The sequence below is a fragment of the Marmota flaviventris genome, chromosome X, assembly GCF_047511675.1.
Source record: "Marmota flaviventris isolate mMarFla1 chromosome X, mMarFla1.hap1, whole genome shotgun sequence".
NCBI lineage: Eukaryota > Metazoa > Chordata > Mammalia > Rodentia > Sciuridae > Marmota > Marmota flaviventris.
This window is the reverse complement of record NC_092518.1, coordinates 94,233,147-94,259,191: the sequence shown is the minus strand read 5'-3', so window position 1 is coordinate 94,259,191 and position 26,045 is coordinate 94,233,147. Positions and strand designations below refer to the sequence as shown.

Genomic DNA, 26,045 nt, shown 5'->3' with positions numbered 1-26,045 from the left:
CAGCTTCTCATTAGCAACTCCAATAAAAGGTTTGATAAGTGAGATGGTCACAATTCATGGTTAAAATGAGGGTTCCAGGACTCTAGATAATTTCATTAAGTAAACTTGCCTTTAGAGAAACAAGATTTGCTTGCAATACACTTTAATAGATTTGATTCTTGCTATTTTTAAGAGTTAGGACTTGTATTAAGGTGATATTTTTCTCTCATTTTAACTTTCATTTGAAAATAAAACTCATAACCAAATTATATTGTTACATTGTATGCATGTACTAATATTGAACAACAAATCCCACAATTATGTACAACTATAATGCATCCACAAAAAATGTGGAGAAAAACTCATAAAAACAAGAACCGTCTCCTTCAATATAAAGCAACACTTTCTCAGTTGAGTAGATGGATCATACTGCAAAAGCAGGGGAAAGATGCTATCTGGCCACCAGAACACTATTAAGAATAAATTAAGGAGGGCAAAAACTTCCAAGGAAACAAGCCTTGGCCATACAACCTGTCATACTTTCTTTTTTTCATATTTTTATGATGCATTTATAGTTATATACAATGGTGGAATTCATTGTTACATATTTAAGTATATACACACAATGTAACACTTGGAATTTTGCCAATATCATCCTTCAATATTTCCCCTTTTCCTACCTTCCTCCTTCACCTGGTCCATTTCCTCTACTCTACTGATCTCCCTTTAATTTTTATGATCCCACTACCATCTTTCTTTTCCTGTTTTTTTTTCCAGAAGAAAATATCCCTATGGTAGGTACTACTATCCATTTTACAGAAGATCAAATAGACTCAGAGGCTTGCCCAAGAACATAGAGCTATAAATAAGGAAGCCCATCCAAACCTAGCCTGTGTGCTTAACTGCTGAAGCCCTTCTTTCAATCACTGCAGAAAACTGTACACTCCATATTTATCATGTACAGGAAACTCAGGTCTGTAATCTTGGGTAGGGAGTTATATTTGATTTTTTCTGTTTTTCCTATGTCTTTACATCTTACATGACAGAGAAACCAAATAAAGGAAAACAAGTCACATATCCCTTGTGCCTTGTCTCTACAGTAATAGTAGCTCTTACTTCATCACATTTACATAAATATGAGGCACTGTTGTTGAGTCCTTTTTATGGATCAATCCATTCACCCTTACAGCAATTCAAGGATGCAGTCCTATTATCATCTCCATTTTTCAGAAAGGCAAATGAGGCTCACAGAGGTTATGGGATTTCAGCATCCCAGATTCCATGCTCTTTTTTCGGTACTAGGGATTGATCCAGGGGAATCTACTACTGAGTTATATCCCCAGTTGTCATACATTTTTGACACTTTCTATTGGCTAGAAAGGATTTGTCAGAGCTAAAACCACATGACAACATAGAGCATTTTTCTGTTTCCATGGGCCCTTACAGACTTTTCTTCCTTGGAGAAACCCAGAGATAAAGTAGTATAAGCCAAGGTGTTTACAGCATATCATCCTTTGTTATCAAATAGACAAAACAGACTGAAGAGCAATGGTAATAAAGCAAAAAACAATTTTCTCTTACTTGAAGACCACGATAGCTCCCGGACTTGGAGGACAGGCCAGGAGGAAGATCTGCAATTGAAGAATTAAGAATGGTTAGCAAGAGAAATGCTAGTCACAGTGAGATGGTGTCACTTTTATAACACAAAAAATAACCAAAGCGCTAACATATACAAAAAATATAATATAAAATTAAAAAGGTAAAATTTTATGTTTTGATGTATGAATTAAAAAATAAATGTAAAAGGCAAGAAGGTGTTTTTCCAAAGTCCATGTTTGTGTTTACACACACATACACATGTGTGTGCAAATGTGTGAGAGAGAATGTGTGTCTGTGAGAAAGTGACAAGACTCAATTCTTCAATGCTTTAACTTCAATATGACACAAGTAGGCAGTCTTAGAAGCTTTTAACCCAAGGCATGTAAAAATAGATTCTGAGCATGAAACACGCATACATATGCCATCTGGTTTGCCTCCCGTGGAGGAAAGTGGGTTTATCAATACCCAGCACTGCCAAATTTAGCAATAAAATACAGGACGCCAAGTTAAATTTGAATTCCTGGTAAACAATGAATAATGTTTTAGTAAAAGTTGGTCTTCAATATTACATTGAACACTTATACTAAAACATTGCTCACTGTTTATCTGGAATTTGGATTTAACCTGAGTATCCTCTATTTTCTGTGGCAACCCTATCAAAATACCACCCCCAGGTTCCAAATCTCCCTCTGATTTGATTCTTTTGTTTCTAAGCATGCCTAGATGATTTTTACTCTTTCATTCTCCTCTCAGGTGAAACCAAACTAAAAGAATCTTGTACTTCTAAGACACCAATCAGTTCCCTGCTACTTGGTGTGATCTAAACCTGGATTACAACCTTTGAAAACCCACAGCCCTTTGACTTTTCACCTATGTGTCAATAACTCAAATGTTTCATGAAGAGATTTTAAAAAAAAATCTGCTGCAAAACTTGCTGTTGAACATGCAAATCCCTGGGTTCTCCCATTAAGTATTCTGATTGCACAAGTCTGGGACCTCAGGAATCTGCATATTTAATAAAAACTCCAGGAGCTCAACCCCTGCTATAAGCTCAAAATGCTGCATGTTTGATCTTGGACTGAACTATGATAGGTGCAAGACATTATGCAGAACTAAGAGGCAGACAAAAGAATGAAACTCATGTTTGTGAAGTTCCTTTACCTACAGAGATTCAAAGGTGATATTTAGGAAATCACTAATATGTGTCCTTATCTTGTTGAGAGCTCTGATGAATGTATATTATTTGCAATATGGACTTGTTGGGTTTATCATGTGTATGTTTTTTAACATTTCCTTCTCTCAGAGTCTACATTTAGAAAAAAAGGGGTTCTATAAGGAAAATTATTAAGGAAACACACCTGCTTGGCAGCTTGAATGCCTGCCAAGAAGAAGAAAAAGGATGGAAGAGAAGGGGTCTTAAAAAGAACAGGACCCAGAGTCCATCACCTGCACAATACCTTATCAAAGGACCCCTCCAACGAAAAAGCCATCAAGAGAGAATGTGCCTTTCCCCCTGTGGATCAATTTGATTAAAAGTACAAAGCCAAGGATAATTACAGGTCTACAATTCTTTAATGCCAAATCCAAAAAGCTCTCAAAATGAAAATTTGGTTGTTTTTTTTTTTTTTTTTCAAATCGGAGGTGGTAGCAAAACATTACTTGAATGGAGGTGAGGCTATTTACCCTTATTTATTATTTACCCTTATTTATTTCCACCTCACATGGTAAACAGTCATATTTTCCATAAAAATAATAATTTGATTGTAGAGTGCTGTTTCAGGGCCCCCTGAAAATATATGTCAAATATTCTACCTTGCATAGTACTGACTTTGTAAATTTCAAAGGATTCTGATTTTTTAAATATATCTGTCCTTCCTAGTTTGGGATAAGGATTGTAGACTTGGAATTTTTGTTATGCAAACATTACCTTATTCCCACTCCCTAGCCCACCCCCTTAGGAGCAGTGCAAGAAAGAAATAAAGCTGGTATTCTTTACCCCTGATCCAGCAGTAAAGTTACTCACCTTAGGCAAAGGACCAAGTTGAAGGCTGCACATAGTTACCCAGCATCAGGCCCATCAAAGGCTACACTCTGAAGCTACAGTATACTGAGGAGACAGGGACCCCAGCCACCTTGGAAAGGTCCTTAGTACTTCTGGAATCTCTAATGAGCCAAGCCTTCCTGAGCTTGTGGAATACCCCCAGAAACTTCCAAAATGCTAAACAGAGAAGTAAAAATGTGACACTGGGTCTCACTTTTAAGTCTTACTTTTCTATACCCACAGGTAAGGTGGGCTAAGCAGATTCTTGGGGACCAATTTCCCTATAACTCCATTTGGTTGGTTCTCATTTTCCCTTTGCCAGATGTCCAGAAATATACTACAGGGAATAAGCCTCCAGTTCCAACCCAGTTGGTTGTCCTATTATCCTCCATCAGTCACAAAGCTAACTTCTTTAGAGGCAGCTAATCTAGTCTTCCTTCTAAATGAGGTTTCCAGTAGTTACTTTCATGCGCCCAAGTCATTCTAATCAGCACTTTGGCCTTTCTTCATTGCCTGTTTATTCCCATCATCAAGATGAAGAGTACGATCTTTAAATCAGATACAGAAGAGTGGATCTGAAAAAGAACCCCAAAATCATCATATTCTATTTTCAGTGATCTTAAGACCTCCTTTAGCAACTTCAAAATTTATGACATTGAACCTCTTGGCTCTATCATGCTAGGGTCACATCTATAGTCACTATTAGCCAACGGAGCCTTGTGAAAATAACATTTTAATTCAGAAGCCCAAAGTACCCCAGCCCTTGCCTGATTATCCCTGCTTTCTTCCTTGGTTGGTTTCTAATCACCTCCAAATTTTAGTAGCATGCGTTTGAGACTAGAAGACAGAAAACTAAACTATCCCTTGAGATACAATAAAGTAGGAAGAGAGGGCACTTTTAGGTGCAAACAAGGAAGCATGACTCTCAGCCTATCCCAGCTCCAACTAGCTACTCTATATTCATGCTAAAATCTGTCCAGCTCAGCCCATGAATTAAAGGGCATGAGCAGGGAGCCTACAAAGAACTGCCACTTCAGGGCTGTATTATTAAACCCCATGTTACAAATGAAGACACTGAGGGAGAGTTCTGACAAACCTTTGGATGATACCCCTCTATACCCTAACTTCAAGTTTAATGCCCTTTCCACCTAACGTCTGACAGACCAGGTCAGGGCTTATTTTTTTTTCAGACTCTAGCCCAGTCCCTTGACCACATGGGGCTCAGAGACTCACCCCAATGACTCAAGCCTATGCCACCAGACAGTTCCCAAGATCTATACTCTACACTAAAGACATCCCCAAATACAAACTGAACAAGACAGCAAGTCACATTTATGCATATGAGTTTCAGAGTTCAGCATTCGGCAAAAGCAGGCTCATTATCATGCCAATCTGCCTCATACCCCGGTCTTGTGGGTTCTTGTAATTCTTAAATCCTTATGAAACTTAAGTCTTTTGGGCTGATTTCCCCCCAGAAAATTCCACAGATTCCATTCAATACCATACTCCTTTAGCTTCTCCAGGAAAGGTCCTCATAGTGCTCTAAGGTTCTCCTGCCTCAAAACCTGTGAATGCAGCTAGTTCCTAAGCACCCAATCTAGCCACCAGATGCTGTCTCAGTTCATCCTCCACCTCTGAACTGCTATGGCTCTAGGTTTTCACCTCTCCTACCCAACCTCTCAGCCTTCATTTTTCCTGCTTGCTATTACTGTCCCCAGTCATATGAGTTCACTGTCATCATTGTTCAGTTTCCCATCAGCTTGTTCATTATCCCAACACCAGACTGAACATATCACAATTTTCATAGCACCTGAATAAGAGAAAGCTTTTGTTCAGAGGAGGAAGTGCTGGTACTAGGAGAAATGTAATTGGAAAGAGGGTCCAGTAAGCACAGATCATCCTCAATGTCGGGTTAGCCAGGTTAAGCAGTGAAGGGACTTGAAGGAACTAAATGAAAAGGAAATAAAGTGACATCTAAAGAAGAGTATTATTTAGCCTAGCCCACAACCTCCTCAGGCTCAGTCCTTTCAGCACCAGTACTTCTATTCTACCTCCTATGTGGGCACCCAGTTATCTGGGTGTTCCTAAAGACAAGTACATATGACCTTACCCTCAAAAAGAAAGATTAATTCCTTGGGCTGCCCAAAATCTGTCCTAAGGCTTTTTTTCCCTAATGTTCAGATGTTTGGGCCCACATCATCTCCCTCAGGACCACTACAATAATCTCTTCACTAGTCTCCAACCTCCAGGCACACTGCTACAAGAAGGATCTGTCTAAAATGTGGCTTTGATCTGCCATTTTAAATCCTTCCATGGCTTACCAGTACCTACAGAAAAAGCTCAGGATCCTATGTGCAGCAGACAAGGCCCTCTTTGTTCCCGGTTCCACCTATTTTCCCAGCATGGCAGTCTTATGCATGGTGCCAAACTGCATCCTGAATGTACTTCATGTTTATCAATATGCTTCTATGGCCTCATTTCTGATAGCTTCATTTTATTCAATTATATGGATATGCAACAATTTATCTAACCAATATCTTCCTTTTGCACATGTAAATTAGGTCTACATTTTTAGTTCCTATACTATCTCCTTAGTCCACATTCACAGGAGACTTTACTGTTCTTCAAATGAAATACCACTGTCCCTTGGTATCTGTGGGGGATTTGCTTCAAGATCCCTGTAAATATCAAAATGAAAGTATACTCAAGTCCATTCTACAAAATGAAATAGTATCTATCTATCAGTATTTACCTATGCTCATCCTCCTGCATATTTAATTCTCCCTAGATCACTTATAATACCTAATATAATGTAAATGCTATATAATTACATACTATATTGTTTAGAGGATAATGTCCAGAAAACATCTATATATGTTAAGTACAGACACAATTATGTTCTTTGTATATTTTCCCTCAGCAATTGATTGAATCCCTGGATGTGGAACCCAAGGACATGGCTGTATATTGTTTTAAGGCCTTTGGCCCTATCATGCTAAACTTCATACTAGAAAAGTTACTTAATTGATACTCCCTCCAGGAACAAATGAGAATGTGTCTTCTGCTGCAAACTGGCTAACAGGTAATTTAAAGTGTTAATTAAAACTTTTCAAGGCAAAACATACACAGAGTTTATTGTTTTAATTTGCATGTCTCAGATTACCAGAAATATTAAACTGTTTTCTAACGTGTTTATTGGCCAGGCATATTTTTTCTTTTGGGGTGTGACGATCTGTGCACTTCGTCTACAATTCAATGATATGCTCACTGTTTACTGAGTTGTAAGAGTTATTTACATACTAATAACATTTAATACAGACTTATGAAATTTATTGCAAACATTTTTCCCAAGTTGTCACTGTCATAGCTCTGCTTATGGTAGTTTTTTTCTTTATGTAGAGAACTTTTTTTGTCTTTATGTAATCAGATATATTTGACATTTCCTTTCCATTTGGCTTAGGTCTTTGATATCACACTTTGAAAATTTTACAAACCCAGGATTATAGAGTCACCTATTGTTTTCCTAATTTTAATTTTAAAATTTAAATCTCCAACATCAAGACACAGTATCATTGTGAGTTCTGGTTCATGATTCCACAATGGCCTTCCCACCTTTCCCTCTTATGGCTAATTCTTATTTACTTTTCAAATGCAAAATTAAGTACTTTCTCCAGGAAATGTTCCCTAAACTCCATGGTTAAATGCTGGTCTTCAGTAATCCAGTACCTCCCTTAGTTTACCTCTTTCTGAGAATTTACCACTTTTGTCAGTGTAAGAAGCTTACAAAGAAGCTTTCCTTAAGGATTTAGATTAAGGAAAGTAAAGAGTTCCTACTTTGCAGAGTAGATTGAACCTGCTTGAATTACACCTTAGGAAGGAATGGAGTTGGTCAACCACAGTGATATGGATTAAGGAGATCCTCAAAGAGATATGTGGTAATAATGTCCATGCCCAGGCTCATAAATATCAAGTTTTCTGGCCTCACTAGCAAGTTTACCTCTGTTAAGAGGAGGAAGGAGGACAGGCAGTATTGCTAACTGGTTATGAACACAGGCTTTGGACAGACAGGGATTCACGTGCTGACTCTGTCACTCATTAGCACTGTGGCCTTGGGAAAGAGATGGGAGGAATTTTCTTCTATAAAACAGGGACAAAAATAGGACCTATGTCTCACAGGTTTTGGAGAGGATCAATTGTGATAAGACAAGCAAAGTATTTGGCACAATGCCTAGCACATAGCTAGCCCTTAATACACAGAAGTTATAATTATTCTGATTTCAATAGAAAGTCCTACCCTACTGTGAGCTACATCAGCAATAGCTGATACTAACTAAACTTGCAATTCATTTAAATTCACTTGTTCTAATTCTTTGCTCGCATAATAACATTCTGATATATGACTTGGCTTCTCTTGTCCAGCTGCCTATAGGGAGAGGATACTACACCACATAGACTCAGTTTCCTCATCTGTCAAATGTGGATTGCAATAGTACTGTCTCATAGAGTAAACGTGAAAAGTGAATGCTTGAAATACTTTGTTTGGTGCATGGTACATTATAAGGAATAAAATATTAAAGCAGAATGAAATAAGTACAGGAAGTGGCACAAGCCTGTAATCCCAGCAGCTTGGGAGGCTGAAGCAAGAGAATCACAAGTTCAAAGTCAGCCTCAGCAACTTAGTTAGGCCGAAGCAACACAGTGAGACCCTGTCTCTAAATAAAAAATATAAAAAACGTCTGGGGATGTGGCTCAGTGGTTGAGTACCCCTAGGTTCAATCTCTAGCACCAAAAATAATAAGTATGAGCTATTAATAGCCTAATCCTTACTGGATATCCTTTGTCTTCTCCTCTCACTGAAAATTCCTTCCACGCCCATGGCAAGTTCTATTTCTTCCACAAGACCTTTCTAATAAGAGACAACAAATCTCTTTTCTCCAACAGCCGAAGTACTCACTGGGTTTTGAGATTTCATTTAATTTGGGACATTAGATGACTCACTCTTGTTACACACAATGTTATAGTCACACTCAGAGCCAGGATTTCATTCCCAATTTTTCTCTCCTGACAAATCTTAAATTGCCATTGGTAAACTACTGAACAAAGTCCAAAGCCCTTTACAGGGTAATTGAAGCCCTCAACATTGTGGCCTCCAGAGGCCTTGCCAGTTTTATCCCTCACCAGGTCTTGATTTTCACTTGAACCTCAATTCCCACATTTCTGCACTAAAATGAATAATAGTGCTTAGCTGTAGTATCAAAGCCTCAACTGTTGATTCTATGCAGGTATGAAGCACTTTCTGGACATTTCCAAGTAGGTGTCACTTTGGACTTTAGATCTGGCATGCCTAAATCTGAACTTGTCATCTTCTTTCCCTAACTTCTTCCCTATCTATTGCTCCTCATAATGGGAGAGGAGAGGAACCTCCTCTATCGAGTAGAACTCCAACTGAGAAGGGTAAAAGGAAGAAGGAAATCAAAGTCACCAAAAGGCAAACACTGCAGAAATAACTTGCAGGCAAGAACCACTGACAGATGCTGCAATTAGTGATGAAAGTATTATCAATTTTGTACATAAGATACTGGCTAATTAGAAACAGAAAAACAGAAATTTTGCAGTGGTGTTTGAAACCTGAGATACTACCCTAAGCAAGCGGCTGGGTTTAGTATGACAAGAACACATGTCATCATGTACACCATGATATGATATCTAGAACAGTGCATAATTTCCATGATAATTTTAATCAAACTGTATAATCTATTCATGAATAAAATATCACACAAGCCAAAACTGAAGACATTCCACAAATAAACTGAAGAGAACTCTTCAAAATTATAAAGGTTATGAAAAAGAGTAAGGAAACTGTCATGGATTAGATGACACTAAGAGAAAAGTTTAATGCAACATGGGCCCCTGGACTGGATGCTGGAAGAGAAAACGGACATTAGTGGAAACACTGATGGAATGTGAATAGAGTATGTAGTTTATTTAATGGCACTACACCAACATTAATGGTTTTGACAACTGTACTATAATTATATAAGATGTTAACATTAGGGGAACCTGGATGAAAGATATACAAGAACTATCTGTATTATCTTTACAACTCTCTGTCAAAATCATTTACAAAACAAAGTTTAAAAAAGGTATTGTCAACCACCAAGCCTATCTTCAAATCTTAGAGCTATCTTCGGATACCTCCATCTTTCTCAACCTCCTATATGTAGTCAGCCCCTGTCCTATCATCTTGCTACTTCAGTATATCTCAAATCTGACTTCACTGTTTTCCTAATTCAGCCCCTATCATTTTCTTAAACTACTACAGCAGTTTCCTATCTGACCTCTAGCTCTCTGACATCTCTCTCCTCCTTTAATCTAGTTCATATACTATTGCCAGGCTCCTAGTCTTAAAATAGCACCCTGATCATGTTATGCTCATTCTTAAAATTTTCAGGTGACAGATTTATTGCAGTCCTTATCAGAATCCCAGTGACTGTAGAAACTGACAAGCTGATTTGAAAATTCACGAGGAAATGCAAAGAATCCCAAATAGCTGAAAAGAGCCTGAAAATAAGAATACTACCTGTTCTCAAAACTTACCACAAGCAACAGTAATACAGTGCAACACTAGCATAAGGATACGCATACAGACTATGGAATAGAATTGAAAGTCCAGAGCTGGGGGTTGTGGCTCAGTGGTAGAGCACTTGTTTAGCATGTGTGAGGCACTGGTTTCGATCCTCAGCACCACATAAAATAAATAAATAAATAAATAAATAAAGGTATTGTGTCCATACACACACACACACACACACCACACACAAAGAAAGGACAGAAATAAACCTATATGACTGATTATCAACAAGGGGGCAATACCATTCAATGGTTGAAACAAATAGTGTCTTCAACAAATGGTGCTAGTTATTATTATCCACATGCAAAGAAAGAAGCTGGATCCCTACCTTACAACCACAGACAAAAGTTAATCCAAAAATCAATCAAAGACCTAAATGTAACAGCAAAAACTATAAAGCTATAAAAATAGGACCACTGATTCTATCATATGACATCAAAAGCACAAGTAAGAAAAGAAAGCATGAAGTCAACTTCATCAAAATTAAAATATTTTGTGCTTCAAAGGACATTATTAGGAAAGTAAAAAGATGACCCAAAGACTGGGAGAAATAATTTAACAAATCATGCATCTGATAATGATCTGGTATCCAGAATAAATAACTAGTTCTTAAAGTTCAACCGTAAAAAGACAAATAATCCAACTAAAAAGTGGGCTAAAGATATGAATAAACATTTTCCAATGAAAATATACAAATGACCAATAAGTACATGAAAATATGTTCGATATCATTAGTCATCAGGGAAATGCTGATCAAATCTACAATGAGATAACACTTTACACCCACTAGCATGGTTAAAATTAAAGGGACAATTACAAATGTTCACGAGGGTGTAGAGAAACTAGAACCCTCCCACACTGTCAGTGGGGATGTAAAATGATGTTGCCACTTTAGAAAACAGCCTGGCAGTTCCCTGGCAGGTTAAACATAGTTATCATATGACCCAAAGATTCCATTTCTATACCCATGAGAAATGAATGCCTACATTCACTCAAAAACTCATAAATAGATGTTCATAGCACATTATTCTTAATAGCTGCAAGGAAGAAACAACTCAAATGCTCATCAATGGACAAATAAATATACAAAATGTGCCATATATCCACACCAAATATTATTTGCCTGCTAAGAGGAGTGAAGTACTCATTTATAGTATATGAGTGATCCTTAAAAACATTATAGTAAGAAAAAGCACTCAAAAAATATCACACAGGATTCCATATTTATGAAATGTCCAAGGATCAAAATATATTGAGTTTGTATGAAGTACATTAGCCATTGTTTAGGGTTGGGGGTAAAGGAAGAAGAGGCCGTGAGGGTGATAGCAAATGATAATATAGGTTCTTCCTGGGGTAATGAAAATGTTCTAAAGCTGACTATGAAGATGGCTGTACATACCTATGAATATACTAAAAACCATTCAATTCTAAACTTTAAACGTGTGAGCTGTATGGTGTGTGAATTATATCTATAAAGTTGTTTTTAAAAATCCACAACTTTGGAATGCTCCTCACTGCCTAGAGGAAAAAAAAAATTCAAGCTCCTTGATGTGGTATTCAAGTCACCCCTTCCTCTTCATCATCATTTAATCCCCAATAAGCATTACTGCTCACTACTCCCTTTGACCTGACCTTCTATCAAGCTAAGATCAACTTTTCACCATTACCCATACCCTATACAGTTCCTACCTCTATCTTTCCTCCCACTATTTACCCCCTAGGATTCTCTCCACCCAATTCATCCTCAAAGGTTTATATCCTGCTTCTATTACAAGGCCCAGTTCAAATGCTTCCTCCTGTACAAACTGTTCTCTGCTCTTCAACTCTTACGTAGTAGGTTCTCTAACATTGCTTATGGAAAGAAGAAAGGTAAGTAGTTTCTCCCACACAATGGCTGCCTCTGCCAGAGAATAAACCTTCCAAAGCATAATTGTACTTCTTTCTTCTTTTCCTGATTCACAGCATTTCAGTGCTTTAGCCCCCTTACTAAGTCCCTGAAAACAGTTCCAAACTGCCACTCTCTATTCCTCCCAAAACCCCATCCTTGATGAAGAAAGAAGATTATTCTTTGTCAGGGCTGCCGAGTATAGCTGTGTAGGTTGTGCACTGCACAACCCTAGTGGCGCCATTCAATTATAGTCTATGTGAATGGCACCCTCTCCTAGGGTTGTGCAGTGCATAACCGTTCGTGGCAGCCCTGCTTGGAAACACACCTAGAATTTGGGAACAAAGGCAAAATAATAATAATAATAATAATAATAATAATAATAATAATAATACTGCACTCAGACAACCACTATAAACTACATTGTTGTTGAGAAATAGGCAATTTCCAAATCTTATCAAGAAGATGAAAAAGAAACTTAAGAGAATAACATGGTCAGATACAGTTTTTGCATGGAATTTGAAAAAAAACAGGAATATCAGCAGGGTTCAGGGGTGCACACCTATAATCCAAGCTACTTGAAAGGCTGAGGCCAGTCCAGGAAACAGAGTGAGACCCTGTCTAAAGAGAAAAAAGAAAACAGGAACATCTAGGAGAAAATTGTTAATGATGTGCTTTTATCTGCAAAGAAAAGGACATACATTCTGGTCATACTACAAACATGTATGGACAAGCAAAAAGGGACAGTTCTCCTTGGCCTACCAATCCCTACATGGACTCTCACAAGACCCTTCGACTCCATTAGATTCTGATTTTAGATTATCCAACAAACCCTGTTGAAGTGAGTTCAGGAATCTGGATATCAGAAAGGGCTAAGAGATACAAGTGTTACTGTTTCTATATAGGTCTCACTCTCATTATCAATCTATCAATTGGCATTGTACTTTATCAATATGACTTATATAAAGCCAGGGATTGTGACTCAGACCACTAGAAATCAACAACCCTGGGTAAGCTGATAAAAACTTGGCTTTGAGCCTGTGAACCAAATTGCAGAGTTAGGCCCATGCCAACTCTACCAAAGCTCAGACGCCCTCGAGTTCTGCCAGAGCAGTCAATTCATTCCCCTCTCCCAAGCACCTCCAACATACCAACAGTAACACAGGACTCTCCAAAACTGAACCATGAAGGGCTGGGGATATGAGTCATAATGAGAGGACAGCTGGTGATAGTCAGAACACATCAGACATTAGGTTCCTTTCTTCTTTTTGTCTCTACTCTAGTTGAGTTTAGCCTCCCAGTTTCTATTTGCTCTATCAAGCATATTTCATTTCACTTCTTCCCACCCACTCTAGATCTTCCTTGCATAACCCACCCAAACCCACTCTTCCTTTTCTGAACACCATTGGTACTTGCTGGTACTATATGTATAGCTGCCCTGCCCCGCTGTCTGGAAGAAATACATTCCACAACCCCTATGGAGGTCTAACTGTGCAATTGTGCCAACTCCTATATACACTATGTGTTTTTCCTATACATATATACATACATATCTAATAAAGTTTAATTTATAAATTAGGCACAGAAAGAGATGAGAAGGACAATAAAAATAACAAAATAGAACATGTACTGTATCATATTTTTTTAAAAGTTATATTTTAATAAAAGTTTTATTAATGCATAATAAAAGTTATGTGAATATGATCCCCCCAACACAGGCACAATTCTGCTACATTCAAGCTAACAATTAAGATAACTACTAAGTAACTAATGGGTAGATAGCATATATGGTATAGATATGATGGAGAAAGCAATGATTTGAAACCGGGATGGGACAGAGCAAATCAACATACAATTTCACCATGCTACGCAGAATGGTGCGTGACTTAATATATAAGACTCACTTATTTCTGGAATTTTCCATTTCATATTTTTGGGCTACAATTGACTGATGACAACAAACTGTGGAAAGGAAAACTGTGTATGAAGGGAACTACCATATTTTTTTTTTCTTTTTCTATTAGTGCATATCAATTATACAGACTAACAGGTTTCACTGTTGCACATTTGTACATGCATATAATATATTTTGGTCATTTTCACCCCCCTATTACCCACCCCTATTGATTCCTCTCTGATTCTTCTGAATAATAACAACAACAATTGGCAGCAACCTTTTTTTTTTTTTTTGATACCAGGGATTGAATCTACAGGCATATAACCACTGAGTCACATCCCCAGCCCTTTTAATTTTTTTTGTTTTCAGCAGGGTCTCATAAAGTTGCTGAGAGCCTTGTTAAGTTGCTAAGGGTGGCTTTGAACTTGCAATCCTCCAGCCTCAGCCTCCTAAGTTGTTGGAATCATAGGTGTATGCCACAGGGTCTAGCAACAACTTTTCTTTATTGAATACTTACTGTGGGCCGAGCACTGCAGTCAGCATCTTATATGTGTTGTTTCATATATTTCCCATACAAATACTATCATGTAAGTGATAGTATCACTATAATTTACAAATGCAGAAAGTGAGCTATACAAAGGTTAAATAACTTGGCCTTGGTTCCACACAAATAAGTAAGCCAGAACTGTGATTCTAATGATCATGTTTACAGACAGTACTACCTCTTCTTCACTATAGGATAATTTGTCATTTGCTGAGTTCCCTCTCTCCACCCCTCCCATAGTGCCTACTGTGGTGTCTGACACAGAAAAGCTCTCCAGGACACACGGGCCAGTGTGCCCCTGCTCCCTGGCCAGAGCCCCACCCAGGAAACAAGCTGGAAGAGAAGGGAAGAGGACACAGTAAGCATGAAAAGACTTGAGCTTTGGGGGAGCCACAGGAGTCCTCTTCCTCTGACCCATTTAAGAGAGGATCATGCTGCTGCCTTGACCTCCATCCCAGAAAAATATTTAGAACAGGATGACCTGGTTGCCTTGAAACTCTTCATGAAAACTCTGAAGTAACAGAGCCTACACCAACTCGTGAGAGGGCGGGATGGTATCCAGTTCCCTGCAGGAAGGCCACCAACTGTGTCAGGGTCATAGCCACGTGGGCCAGCTAATGTTTGCAGGCATCTGGCACAGATCAGCTAGCTGTATAACTATGATCAAAATTGGTGAGCATTCTGAGAATGGGTGAGGAATGGCATGGGATAGGTGTACTTTGAAAGAAGACAGGTTTTTTTACATCTGTTTAGGGCTCAGTCTTTTCAAAATCTTTTAAAACAGGAATATGAATGCATGCTACTTGCAGAGCTGCTAAGGTATAAAATGAGACTGCCCAAAACGCAGCTACTACACAGTACCTGCATCAGTTAATTCTTACAGGGTTCTAGGTACACACAGAAATGCAGGATACAATTCCTGTCTTCATGCAGCTCACCATCTGGAGTACGCGATCAACAATGATGAAGGTGGGAAGCAACTTACCCTATCTCTCCACAGGCCATTTTGTAAGATGAAAATCTGGTGGGGAACAAAACAGTGAAAACTTCTGGCAAGAGAAAAATCTTTGCTTCTGGGTCTTCGTGGCTGATCTCCCATCCACACCTCTGTATTAAAAAATTAGGGAAGGAGATTCTGCCATTTACTAATTTGGAAAAGCAGCAGGTAAACTCTGTTCTTTTCTTTCACAGCATGCACCACCAGTTCTCATTTATATGTAGCTGTGTTTTTGTTAAATGTTGATCTTCCCCACTGACTGTAAGCTCCTGGAGCATGTGGCTGAGTGCTGCTCCTCACTGTTGGTCCAGAATCTAACACAGTCACTGGAACATACAGGACACTTGCTGAATGAACAAATGAGACACACAGGTATCTATATGCTGCATGGATATACTTGGTTACCTAACAAAAAGCACTTTAAAGGAGCTGCTTTATTTATCCACAGGGTACCACTCACGATTTTCAAGAAACTGGTAACGGTGATTTACAGGGAGAAGAACTAGTAGACTTGGGATTAGGGGTCAGAGGGAATCATACATGCCACTCTTCCTTTCACATTGTTTATAAAATATAAACAATCAAATATAAATAGACCCAATAAGATGGGTCTGCTCTATTTGAAGCTGAAACAAGCAAAATTAGAGACTTTTCATAAGAAAGTGAATTACTGGAGGGCTGTGGATGTGGCTCAAGCGGTAGCGTGCTCGCCTGGCATGCATGCGGCCCGGGTTCGATCCTCAGCACTACATACAAACAAAGATGTTGTGTCCGCCGAAAACTAAAAACAATAAATATTAAAAAATTCTCTCTCTCTCTCTCTCTAAAAAAAAAAAGAAAGTGAATTACTGGAGGGAAGGGGAAGGGGATGGTGCCCACGTGTGATTAAAATCCTAAAAACTGAGGGATTCTTAAGAATGAAGTTGATATGTACATGCTAACATGGAAAAGATGATTATCAAGGAAAAAAGCATATAGTGCACCAATTTTAAAAAGTACACACCGATAGATATCTCATTTTCAGCATAAAATATGAAATGTTTAGCATTTGCTGGGGAAAAAATCTTGGGGGGAAACAACTTCCAGTGGTTACCTCTGGGAGAGCAGCATAAGGGGATTTTTATTTGCTATGGGTCATATTCCTATAATGTTTTCATTTTTGGATAATGAGCACGTACTGCCTTTATGTTAGAAAAGCACCATTAAAAGGCAGCTTCACCCTCCAAAACCCAGAGTTTGATTTTACTGATCACCTAGGACATGAGAAGGAAGTTGGCTGAAAGTTGGAGAGGGTTCAAAACTCTGGAAAGTTCTGAACAAACTATGCAGGGGAGAGAGGAACTGCTATTGCTCCACACAGATAATCCTTCTTCAAGCAACTGGAAAGATTTATTTTAATCCCTGACACTGCCTCAAGCCACTGTTACAGCCCAGATGCCATGCCAGCTGGGGAACTAGATATTTTCTGAAGAGAAGGCAACTCTTTTGTACGCACCAGTAATGACAGGGATCATCACACTGAGCCTCTTTACATTGCCAAGCTTTATGGGCAGGTAAAACTAAGGTATGGAAAAGGTTTTCATATTTCCCCTACCTGTCTCAAATAGCCCAGAACCCAGCTACTTAGCTTTGCTGTAAAACTCAGTGACTCTAAATCCTGAATGCACCTAGGGAGTTTATTTATTAAAAAAAAATACCAAATCCTGAGACTCATGCCTCAAAATCCTTACTCATCTACTCGGGCTTGAGGCCTCAGTATTTCAAAGAACCCCAGGTGATTTGAATGTATAACCAGGTTTCCAAATTGCTGTTCCACGCACTGCTTAATACCCCATACCCTTAGAGAAAGAGGCCTCAAGTCACTATTTTTAAAATTCTTCTTTAAACAGTATATTCCCCCAAAGAAAGGCAGGCCAACGAAGTCTGTAACCAAGACAACAAGCTGGGAGCACAAAAGAGATAGGTCTTCTATGATTTGAAGCCAGAGGAAAAAGTATAGAGTTCTGCAAGCAGTCACTGAAAAATGAAATGTTAGCACATCAAATTCCTGCTTCAGCTCTCAAACTGGGTATCTTGACATAGATGCCCTACAAGCTGAAAGCAACTCGAAATTAGCAAACTAAATCTTTAAAAACCTGATTTCTTCTCAATGGAATCTATGAAAAAATGGGAATGTTTGCTTTGGGGGGAGGTTGCAAACACATTTTTTTTTCTTCCAAGCCTGCTCTCTCTTCCCCCACATGTACCTGACCCAATTGCAAAGCGGGATGACAATGAAACATGAAATCCGCATGTGCTTGGATTTTTAAAAAGGGTTCTTCCTCATCTGTGCTCTGACCCTGGAGCTTGGGTCTTGTTCCCAACCAGGGAAGCTCCGAGATGGATGAAAGGGCTGGGGATGCTGCAAATTGAAAGCATCGGAGTTAGCCTTTTTCTTTCTTTTCTTTTTTTTTACTAGGCAGGGACTATTCTAGAAAGCAGACATCAAAAGGAAAATTCAGTGAGCAATGAGCTCAAATTGGACAAAATGTGATGAGGCATAAATGGACAAAAAAAGAAAGAAAGAAGAAAGGAAAGGAAAGGAAAGGAAAAAGGAGCCTTTGTATCAGAAGGGGCTCTTTTCTGAAAACTGCTTCAAATTATAGCATTTTTCAGATTTGCTTCACTCCAGGAAGTTTCAAATTGTACCTAACACCATAACACATTTTGCCACATGTTATGAAGACAAATTGAAACAGATGCAAATGGCCCAGAGTTTGGTGGTTTGGCTGTCACAAGGGGTAAGGAAATGCATGAATTCGGGAACAGCCCTGTTACACTGACACTGTTCCCTTAGCCCAGACAGATGGAAGTTTATTCAGAGTGACATTAAAGAAGGGATATTACAAGCAGATCTATGATGGAGCAAACCATTGGTGGCTTGAAGGAATACAAAGATATATATTACCCTAAAGAGGTGTAACGAGGGGCTGGGGTTGTAGCTCAGTAGTAGAGCACTTGCCTCACACATTTGAGGCACTGGGTTCGATCCTCAACACCACAAAAAAATAAATAAACAAAATAAAGATATTGTGTCCATCTACAACTCTCTCTCTCTCTCTCTCTCTCTCTCTCTCTCTCTCTCATTTTTTAAAAAAGGGGTATAATGATAATGTTGCCTCTGAGAACTTTACATGGCCTGGTAGGAGAGTGCTTGTTCTCACAAGCCTTTCAGGTTCACTTTGTGCTTATGATCTTTTAAATTAGTCACCTGCAAAGTGTTTTCTTCAATACAAAAGAAAAAAACAGCCTGAGGTGAGAGTCTTGGAGCATATCCTACTAGAAGCCAGGTGGAGTACTGAGAGCTACGCCATCCCCTCGGCCAGCCACAAACCTACCACAAGAACCCAATCCTCATCAGTCCCAGGCTTACACCCAGAAAAGCACTTTCTCCTTCTTCTTGATCTATTGATGTTTCCTCTCATCACATGGGTCTTTCTCCTGAATGCCTTTTAACTCTAAGGTGATCCATTAGGCTGTATGTAAATCACTGTTCTTGCAGAGTCTATTCTGAGCAGGAGAAAACTCCCCAAGAACCACAATGAGAAGGCAATAGGTATTCAAGGTCCAGGATGGATACACTACATGCAAAATGCTGTGCACTAGAAAGTGTTTCAGATTTAAGTTTTTCAAATTTTGGAATAACTGTATGAACTTTACTGCTTGAGCATTCCTAATTTGAAAATTCAAAAGCAGAATTTCAAAATTCTCCATAATCTGCAACTTTTTCCTGGTGTTATACAGTCATTTTTCCCCATTCAAAATTATTCTAATTGTATATATTTATAGGGTACTGATAATTCTATACATGTAACCAATATGTAATGGTCAAATCAGGGTAATTAACATGTCCATCTTCTCAGATATTATTATCTCTTTCTCTTAGTATACCTCAAACCCCTCTCTTCTAGTTCTTTAGAAAATATATTTCAAAAATGGAACACTTCATTAGTTTGTGTGCCATCCTTATATATTGGCCATGATAATCTTCTTTGTATTGTTCCAATTTGGGTACACATGTTGCAAAAAAAAGTACTAAATGTCAAACTTTTTGAGGATCAAGTCAGCCTTCAGAAAATTATGGATTTCAAAACATTTCATATTTTTGGATTAGGCATACTTAACCTATCATGTGTAATTTTCAATAGCAAGGCCAGGCTACAAACCAAATGATCTAAAGCCTCCTCCTAGCCCTGCCAGAACTGCATAAAACTACTGCCACTACTTAAATGAATAATAACACCATTTATCAAACCACATGCTTATTAAATGCCAAATGGTTTAGAAAATTTAGAACAGTGTTACTAACATACTAGCAGAGGGATTTTAGCAAATTGCACAATCAAGAAATACCCACTGAGCATTCAGTTATGTTCTACACTCTACACATGTGAAATCCTAGAATAATGAAAAGCCATCTGTCATGTGTAAATTCTATAAGCAGTGCCTTGGGTAAGCTATACTCCTTTAGCTCTCCTCCAGGCCCAGCATTAAATGAACAAAACCTAAATTACAGAAGGCACTTTATGCATTACTTCATTCTCCTGTTGTCCCCTGTATTCCACCAGTAGTGGCCTTGGTCAAGTGATTTGAGACAGTCTCAAATACCCACAGAAGAATAAGTTGTTCCAATGTATTTAGACTTGAATTATGGAATGTATGGCTCTTGAAGGAAATGCAATTGTCTGGAGTCAGAAGCCCTAGGTTATTATAACCCCCAAAGAGCTGCTAACTGAAGTATGGACTTGAACAAAAAGATAAAACAAAACAAAAACAAAAGCAAAAAAAAAAAAAAAAAAAACAACTCTGCCCTCTTGAAATTTCAGAGACCACATCTGAGAAAGAAGAGGGTTACACCAGATTGGGAGTTCTCAGCATGGTTCAGCAGATCTTGGGTATATTTAATCAGGTGAGAAATGACACAAGTTAATGTATTGTAAATAATAAAGTCCTAAGGTTTGCAGTTTATTTGCATATATATTCATTTGCATGACAATGATACCCTTTCTCACTTGCATTGCTATGTCTTTGGGAGTCAGAGAGAAAAGGCTTGAATTACAGATCTATCAGTTAGAAATTCTGCATAACCTAAATATTATCTTCTTATTGATGCAGAACTCAGCTTAGTCAACTGAGCACATAAAGATCATCCATCATGTCTGCAGCAGCTACAAAAAAAGGTTGAGAACCCCTGGACTAGATCACTCATTCACCTACCATATAGTTTATGCTAAGTGCTGGGAATACCTGCAACAGGTAAAGGAGACATCTTTGCCCCCCCCCTTTTTTTGGAGTGTTCAGTCTAGGAGAAATGACATAAAGCATCTAAATCACACTATAGCAAAATCTGTGACCAGAGTTTTGAAAGCCTAAAACACAGATGCTAGTTACGGGGGGCTGTAGGATGGGGGGAGAAAGTTCCAGGCAAAGAAGAAAACATGGGTACAGGCTTAAATGGTCTAGAGGTTACAAAGGCACATTCATGGAACACAAAGTAGTTCCTTCTGCCTGGATAAGCCAGAGTGCCAAAGGAAATATGGTAAGAAGTGATACTGGAGAAGTGAGCAGAAAACAGACCACACAAAGCCTAGGGGATCTTGTGAAGAAGTCTTAATTGCTCTCTCCCAGAGTAAATCCCTATAATTGTGGTCAGAGAATAAAGCTGGGATGTAGCCTAAGATCACAGGTCTACACCCTGATGCTTTACCCCATTAAAATTACTTTCAGGAATTCTGGTTAGGAGCTACAGGACTATCCCTTCTTATCCACTTCTGATTAAATAGACTTTTGCCAGCTGCTCTGGGAACCTGACCCACAAGCAGAATATTGTGTCCATGGGAAAATGCAATCTGAATTCTAAATAGACTTCCAAAGAAACTTTTGGAACAAAATCCATTCAACAGTTGTTGGGAATGCCTGGAAAGCAATGAAACACAGGATCTTGCTTTAATCCATAGAGACAGTGTTTGGAAAAAAGACAGAACACTATAACCAATCTCTTAAAATAAACACAATATCCCCATTTTAATTAGTAGGGTTATATTTAGGTACAACCATTGAATGACATTATACAGTGCCTGTTACAGACTTAAATTACCACAAAACCCCAAATATGTTAGGGATGACTGGCTATTTTCACTCTAAATAAAAACAATGCCAAAAAATGGAGAAAAGGGTGTTCTCTTTAGAAAGAAACATGGATGCAAGCCAAGTCTAATATACACAAAATTTTCCTATGTCCCTGCCCAATCAACTCTTAATTATCCAGGCATTAACTCAACAAAGATGTGAATGCTAAGAGTCATCTAATTCTGCATGGTGGCATCTCTATTCTTCTTTGCCTTCCTTCCAATAAAAAGTACTTATGTATGAGCATTTAGAAAACCCCTTTTAACACCTTGGAACATCCCTCTTTTTCTCCCCACCCCACTCACTTGTTCTACTAATAATGGGTGCCCCAGAAACATTAGTAATTTCCCAGAACTACCTACCAAATACTTCTCAGGTCTTCTATATAGTAATTATTCATAAAGTGTACATAAATATCACCTCAAGAGGAGTGGGTTAAAATTCAGATTCCCACCTCAATTCCTCTCCCTTTTCCCCAATATCTGGGTTTAATAGGTTTGGGGTACAGCATTTTAAATTAAGTGCCAAAAAATTTTTTTAAAAATAAATTAAGTGCCCACAGTGACTATGAGGCAAATGGGTCAAGAACCACACTTGGAGAAACATTACTGTGGATATTTTACCCAGCTGACCCCAAATCCTGAAATGAGAATAGTTGCTAAGAGCCCAACATTAAACCGAGTCAATAAGAAGGAGCGATACAATAGATGAAAGAAAATAGCATTCTAGACAACTTGTCCCCAAATATGTTTTTTTTCAAAAAGCAAATGCTATACTTTTACTATTATCAGATAAATTGGCATTACCAACACAGAAGTCTCCTACAGGTACCTGGAAAAGAACACGGAACAGGAAGTAGAAGAAAGGAATCAAAATGAGAGAAGGAACAATGTTAATTTGCCTGACCTCACCCCAATGTGTTTCAGCCTCCTTACCTCTCCTTCTAGTTGTTTCCATCTCTGGAGCTTGATGCTCTGTGGTGGCCAGGAAGAGAGGCCAAGGTGGAACAACCTTCTATTATTCACATTAATGCTTTTCTCTAAATCATAAATAATCACGACTTGACTGGAAAGGGGAACAAATGAAAGGCAAATACTGGGCTGAGAGGTTAAATAGGATAAAGAAGACCCCCTGCTAGTTGAGAGCTGTGAGGTGATAAATGAACAGTCAGGATCCCTGCCTCTTTTCATTCACACTGTTTTGCCAGGAACACGAACTTGAAGCCCATGGCGTCAGCACCAAGCATCAGAGAAATAATCAGGTATCTTGTGTTTTTCCACTCTTCCCTACAATATCTAGAAAAGTCTTCAGCACATAATTTAACCTTTACAGTTAACCAACTACTGTTGTTGGCTCAACCCAGATATCTACAATGGTAAAAGCTGGGGCGTAGAGCTGGTCTTTTTCATTCCAAGAAAACCCAGTCCTATTAAAGCCAACTCAAGAAAAAGGGAGGCTGGTAGTTAAGAATACAGGTATTCCATGGATGTCCTAGGTAGGGTAAAGCTGTGCCTCAGAACAGGATTGCTGCTCCTGGGTTTGTGGTGGTTATGGAGAATAGTCTGTCTATACTTCCCTACCCAGCTCCTTCTCTTTATTCATGGTATCTGTACCCTCACAGCACCAGCTTGAATACAGTCCATCAGGACCGCTTGCCTCCACATCATCTTTTGGCTCTGTTTCTGTTGCAAACTGCCTTATTTAGCCTATTACACTCCCAATTCTAATTTCCTAGGAAAGGAACACACATGGCTCAGTTGCTCTTGTCAAGCCCATGTTGATTGATCCAGGTGATGGATGGGCTGTCAAAGTTCAGGTAGCCTGCTCTTAGTCTAATCAACCCAAGCCAGGAAGGTAGGGTCTCTGTCCCTATTCATAGCAGAGCTGGCAGGGAGAGGTTTATCTTAAAAAGGGATACAGACCAAAAGGCACAATGTGATATATATGTTACAAGCTGGATGCTTAGCATGTAATTTGAAAGATAATGAAATGTCATTCATGATCACCAAGCAACCATAATCTTACCATTCTTTCTTTTATTTGTTTTTTCAGTACTGGTGATGCAACCCAGGGTCTCATGCATGCTAGAAAATGCTCCATCACTGAGCTGCACCTCTGGCCCCAAATTTTACCTTCTTAATTAAGATAAAAGACAGCACATGACCCCAACCCTGAAAGCTTACCCTCTCTCACCCCTATTAAAGTTACTTCTTGAAACTAATAACACTATGATGCTGGCTCCCTGAGATAAAGAGGGAAGGAAAAGACAGCGTAAGACAAACAAATCCTGATAAAGTGACACCAATGGCCTTTAGCCTATCTCTCTGCAAGCAGTCAGTTTACTTTACACCCTATGATCACCTTATCTTCCTTTAAATTTTGCCAAGTGCCAAGTGAGGTCAGTGTCCAGTGTTAAGCAGAACAGGGCAAGCAGCATCACAAACCAACAGATGGCAATTGAGAGCTTATCATTCTTGGATTATTTTATTCCCAGGAATGATACATGCCAGAAAAGAAAGCACGGTTATTTTGACAGCCACCCAATAATAGCTGTCAATATTCTACTAATTCTTGGCTAACCCTTCTCCCAGATATTCTCCTATCAATTCTCTGTTGCAACAGTCATAAATACCACACCTGATAAGGTCGACAGGAGCTCTGCTAGTGACAAGTGCCCAGGACCAAGGAAAAAACCAAGAAACATTGACAATCATTGAAAATTGACAGATCAAAATAAAACCTAGTGGTGGCCATCTTGCAAAATCCGGAACAATTAAGAGAAATTAAAAGGTTGTACTGCCATGAAAATGATGTTCCTCAAACTCTGAACAGTGCCTACTGGAGTTGAAGAAAGAGATTCCAAAGGGTTTCAAAGACCAGAGCTTCAAAGCCCTGAAGACATGTGAAAGAATTCAGTCATCCTCTTACCTCTTAATTATGCCTGAGTAGCTTATTTTAAAAGTTTTCTTGTAACTCTTTTAATTGTTGTCTTTGTCATGACAAATTTTTTATTCATTTATTCATATGGGGTACTGGGGATCTAACCTAGTGCTTCACACAGGCAAGGCAAATGCCCTATCACCAAGTTACAGCCCCAGCCACTTCCTATAACTCTTTTTAAGAGTATTAATTGATTTGTATCTTCCCATTACCAGTAAGTTATAGTAGCCTGTGGTGAGACAATGGACAGTATAGTGCCTCTGTTGCTGGTACCCAACAGGGGTTATCAACTTTACTGTCCATGTGTCACCTATCATTCCTTTTTCAGAGTAGCCTTTCAAAATCCCTTACATTTCTTTCATACAAGGGATATTTTGTAGCTGTTGAAAGAAATAGTTATATGCACTGGCATAGAAAATAATCCATCTATATTATCAAGAGAAAATTTTCCTATCATATTGAATCATTCCATTTTATTAAAAAAATTAAAATAAAAATGTGTAAAGAAAAAGCCAATAAAGGATAAATGCTAGTTATTAATAATGATTATCCCCAGTAGATGGGATTATGGAAGATTTTCACTTTTCATTTTTGCCATTTCTGGCTTGCTGAAATTGTTCTTACAATACATGGGGGGTATTTTGCAACCAGGACAAGGATATTTTTAACTCCTTCCAGTTTGTTGATAGGTGGTATATCACAGCTTGAATTTTCATTTTCAATTTGAACAGGTTTTAGAGAGGCTAGAGGATCAAAGGTAGCAAAGAAAGAACCCAAGCAGTTAGAACAAAGCAACTCACTCTGTTTATGGTAGTTAGCACTACATAAATCCCAATAATGGAATAGAATACAGTATGGCACATAAGTCAAACACATGGGCTCTGAAGTCTGGTTTCAAATCCCTCCTATACTAACCTACGCTGTGTTTCTTCCTCTGCTTATTCATAATGTTTATTAAACACTTGGATCCTTCTAGCACCTGATGTGCCCAACAAACTATAGCCATTTGTACTTTTATTAGAGGGAGCTAAAGTGTTGTAATAGAAAATCATTTCCTTTTAGTTATATGTAATTTATTCTAAACACTTTCAGTACAGACACTGAGATATGTGTGTCTTATTCTACCCTGTTAGTTGACATTCTGTGGTGTGCTGGGGAGCCTTAGAACAGAGGCTAGAAAGAGTTGATTATGCATATCTTTTCCCAGCTCTGCTTTGTTACTTGAGTAAACACAGATTGACAGCACAAAATTGACCTTGGAAATTGGCAACTGCTATAAATTGGGGATTCAAACATTTTCCAGCACATCACTATCAAAATCTGAAGAATCCTAATTACACTTGAGGGGCAATTAGTTAGCAAAC

At 38.5% G+C, this 26,045-nt stretch overlaps 1 protein-coding gene and 1 non-coding gene across 4 annotated transcripts in view; both read right to left on the bottom strand.

The window, feature by feature from the left end:
- Tmem164 (transmembrane protein 164) overlaps positions 1-26,045 on the bottom strand; it is a 166,387-nt gene that overhangs the window by 98,775 nt on the left and 41,567 nt on the right. For 2 of the 3 annotated variants that reach the window (XM_027930773.2, XM_071606684.1), the window contains exon 2: positions 1,561-1,610. The exons of the other annotated variant lie outside the window; for it this stretch is intronic. In XM_027930773.2, coding sequence (XP_027786574.1) covers positions 1,561-1,610 — 50 coding nt within the window. The remainder of the gene's footprint in view (positions 1-1,560; positions 1,611-26,045) is intronic. 3 annotated transcript variants of the gene reach the window in all.
- On the bottom strand, positions 19,542-19,645 carry LOC114092366 (U6 spliceosomal RNA). The gene has a single exon (XR_003582693.2). It is a non-coding gene; the product is annotated as a U6 spliceosomal RNA (small nuclear RNA).